General features: G+C 34.6%; 1 protein-coding gene across 1 annotated transcript; it reads left to right on the forward strand.

The window, feature by feature from the left end:
* The first annotated feature begins 481 nt into the window (after positions 1-481).
* On the forward strand, positions 482-2097 carry LOC116138257 (mitogen-activated protein kinase kinase kinase 5-like). The gene is given in 7 exon segments (XM_031423969.1): positions 482-526; positions 595-674; positions 773-856; positions 1319-1385; positions 1478-1563; positions 1565-1632; positions 1931-2097. Coding segments are annotated over 7 exon segments (531 nt in total). The 3' UTR covers positions 2032-2097.
* Positions 2098-3997: the final 1900 nt, after the last annotated feature.

Here is a 3997-nt window from a genome sequence, read left to right on the forward strand (position 1 = left end):
TGATTAGGAGTGTTTAAACCAGTTTATACCCATTTCAATTAATCATCTTTCGAGATTGATTTTAAAACTACCGATTGAATAAAAGTTGTAATGGTTATCTTTATTAATATTAAGTAATATTAGCTTTTCACCATTTTCTCACACCATGGCAGCCCACATGCAGTGACACCTTACTGCCACATCATCGATCTGCCAAGTCATTTCCCCCCAATTTTTCTTTTAATTTTTTTTGCAAATTCTAAAATTTGAAACAAAACTTCCCTAAAACAAACCCACCATCAATTTCAAAATCCAAAAAATACAGACCCAAAAATTCTCCCCGAATTTCCTTTCAATATTGTAAACCCTAGCCACCACATCCCTCAATGGCTCAATCATAGTCCGTCCAAGTCCCCGCCGTCCACCATCCCAAACAGGTTTCACTTAAGCCTTCCACCACCACTGCCAATCTCAGCCGTGCCCCTATCGATCTCGACCTTAAATGGCCGTGCATCGGCTGTTCCTCCGCACCACCACCACGACGAGTGTCAGTCGACCCGCTCCAAGTCATCAAACTTGGAGAACCAGAGATTACCTTGCATCACTCCCTTATAGACGAAGAGTGTTAGAGGCAGGCAAAAAGGAAAACTTATTGGACGTGGTACTTTTAGAAGTGTTTATATTGCAACCAACAGGTGTGCAAGTATGCAGAAGTTTATTCTTCTAGTTGGTTCTTGACTTTCTTTAAGTGAACACTAATCTTTATCTTTCTTTCTATTTTATGGGCTGCCAGGGAAACTGGAGCTTTTTGTACAATGAAGGAGGTTGATATCATCCCTGATGACCCTAAGTCTGCTGAATGTATAAAGCAGTTGGAGGCTCTTTAAATCACTTACTGAGGAATATGCAGATTTGAATTATTTGTCGTATCCTAGAATATTTGTTGCCAATAGTATTCTATTCCAAGAACATGGTATTGGAATTTGTATTTGTCTTACATGAATTCTGGCCACAATAGTTGATTGTCAATTGAAATCAAGCCTGAACATGGTGTTCACAGTAAAATAAGCGGCATGCATAAACTCAGTCACCCTTTTCCTCATTTTGGCTCAACACCTAAGACCAGTACAAATCTACCACTCCGTTTGATAAATCCCTAGAGATGATACCAATCTGAATTGCTGTTTAGAAGTTCCAATTCTTGTTCATCACCACTTCAACTGTGTCCATTGTGGATACATAAGGCACTATACTTCAGTCAGATTAGTTGGACGTATTTTTTTTTTTTTTTTTGTCCATTTTGCTTGGAAACTAACCATTCCTATTTGTGGTAATTGTTGCAGGAAATTAGAATTCTCCAACACTTAAAGCATCCAAATATAGTACAGTATTATGGAAGTGAAGTGGTGTGTGGTTCTTCCTATAGAATACGCTAGATTTGACTGTGTTTGTATTAGTGCAGATATAATTCGTTCAGAAAACATTGTTGCCACTGTAGGTTTATGATCATTTTCACATATATCTGGAGTATGTTCATCCCAGATATATTAATAAATATTATTGTGACCATTTTGGAGCTATAATAGATAGTTCACAATTTCACCCGACATATTCTCTCTGGGCTGGCTTACCTGCATGGCACAAAGACAATCCACAGGTAACAATTGTGCTCGACCGGGAGCAGAGCATTAGAGTTAACTTCTTTGTTAATAGTTTATGACTGCACTTTGCAGATTGCTAAAGTCCATATATATTCTTAATCTTGTAAAAAGGCGACAGTAAAATTATCAATGATGTTTTGGAAGAATTATATGACTGCTTACTTTACTGTCTTTACTGTTTTTACATACTTGCTTGTTGAATTTGGATTTTGTTGGAGAAGTGGCACATTTGTTTGTTATAAACTTATTGCTTTGGTCTATGAGTATACTTATCTACATTATTATGATTTATCGGGATATTAAAGGCACAAATTTGCTTGTTGATGCATCTGGCGTTGTAAAGCTTGCAGACTTTGGGATGGCAAAACATGTGAGGTTTGAGATTCTTTAACACTATGTAGTAATGAATATTAGTTTTGTTTGATCTATTGTAATTTGAGAGTATGCTTCTCTAACATTATCTTTTCATAGATCGTATTCAAAGGCTAATGTTTGTATTAGTAAATTAATTGTAGTTAATGTTTATTTATGTATATTTGATTCTCTGCACTATTATTTCGAGATCTTTTCTAGAAAGATTGAATTATGCATTGTAACATAAATTCATTAGCATGCATAAGGTCACTGGATCTCTGAATACCTGTGAATAAGCAGGTGCAACTGCTGTTGATTGCTTCTCCTTTCTTTCTGCAATCCGGATTCTCTTTTCATCGAAGAATTTAGACTCATTTTTTCATGTCATCAACTCTTTTACAATTTTTCACTCTAAGTACTGAGTTCTATAGTTAATTGCTCAAAATGAACCCATATTTAATTAGTTACAAACTTTTAAATGACATGGGAGATTCTGCTTTAAGGATTTTAAACATTTTTCCGTATCTTGCTTTCCTGATAGCATATTCTGCTTGTTAATGATTTTCTTTTGCATGTTACTTAATGGGCTTATAGCTTGATTTCTAGTATGGTGATTTACTTACAAAATCAAAGAGAAAGAATGCTTATTTCTTGTCCTTATATTTTCTTTAAGGGTTTGCATATGATCTTTTCTCTGCCAATCACTTTAATTGTCTCATCTTCTATTTGTCTTGTCAGCCTCAAGCTATGTTCAAGGTCTTGCATAAAACCCATGCCTATACCAGAAACGTTATCTTCAGAGGGAAAGGATTTTCTCCAACGCTACTTTCGAAGAAATCCTGCAGAGCGGCCATCAGCTATGATGCTACTTGAGCATCCTTTTGTCCGTAACTCAAATGATAAAAAAAGTCCAACGCAGCTTTTAGTAGGTTTTGTATTAAGTGTTTGTTGTACAATGTAACCAGGAAGAAAAATTTGGTGTCAAAGGAAGGACTTGTAGATATTTACGCATTATTATGTCCAAACGAAATTCATTCTTGAGAACTACTTGATTTGTTGGATATCTATGTCAAATAATGTCATTGTTGTATAATTAAATAAAAAAATGGGAGATAAAATAAGCATTAAAACAGTTTTTTATAGGTTGATTGATGAGGTTTGTACTTTAAGTAATACAAAAATCAATACCCATAATCCTGATTATACTTTTAACAAGTTGAATAATTGAATACACAACTTAAGTCTTTATATAGGTGATAACAAGGTATGTCTTGCCCCAACTTTCCAAATCAAGTTTACACAAGTAGATTTTGAAATTAGGGTTATAAAAGGATTATTTTGATTCAATTGCATAATTTAAACCAGGATCATATGTAGGATTCAAGATACTATAATTTAAACCCAGAAAGGCAATTATGTTTGGATGAAAATGGTATTGAAAACAAGAATACAGACTGGGAGAAGATTCCAAAAATTCAATAGCATAAAAAGTAAGATTTGCAATGTATCAATAACATACAAATTGGGATACGATTCCACCATTTCAATAGCAAATGGAAGTCAAAAAAATCTTTCATCTTCATATAAACTTAAAATACAAATACATAGTCAATACTATAAGCTCAGTATTAAATTTGAATGCTTCCAAATTACAAGCTACTACTATACAGTCTGCCCTACACCTTACACTTTTGCATATACCAGAATATGGAGGCGATGAAAGCCGAATGCTTTTTCCTTCTCATAATGTTAGTATCTTGCTAGAGAAATATATTTTGAAAATTATTAATAACACACATGCAAGTGGCTGTTCTATACTTGTAGATATATTTAGTAAAAGGAAAGTTTTCCCAGGAATGTCATCCAAAAGTGCCATCCTCGCCAATACCAGTGCGAGTACGAGGTTATCCACATAAATCCAGTCTTGTTTCACATTCGCTTCATCAATTCTGATAGGCACTAAAAGTAACTTCACTACTGACACTATCCTTGGAAACTGCCTC

Source organism: Pistacia vera, unplaced genomic scaffold (assembly GCF_008641045.1).
Source record: "Pistacia vera cultivar Batoury unplaced genomic scaffold, PisVer_v2 Contig34, whole genome shotgun sequence".
Taxonomy (NCBI): Eukaryota; Viridiplantae; Streptophyta; class Magnoliopsida; order Sapindales; family Anacardiaceae; genus Pistacia; species Pistacia vera.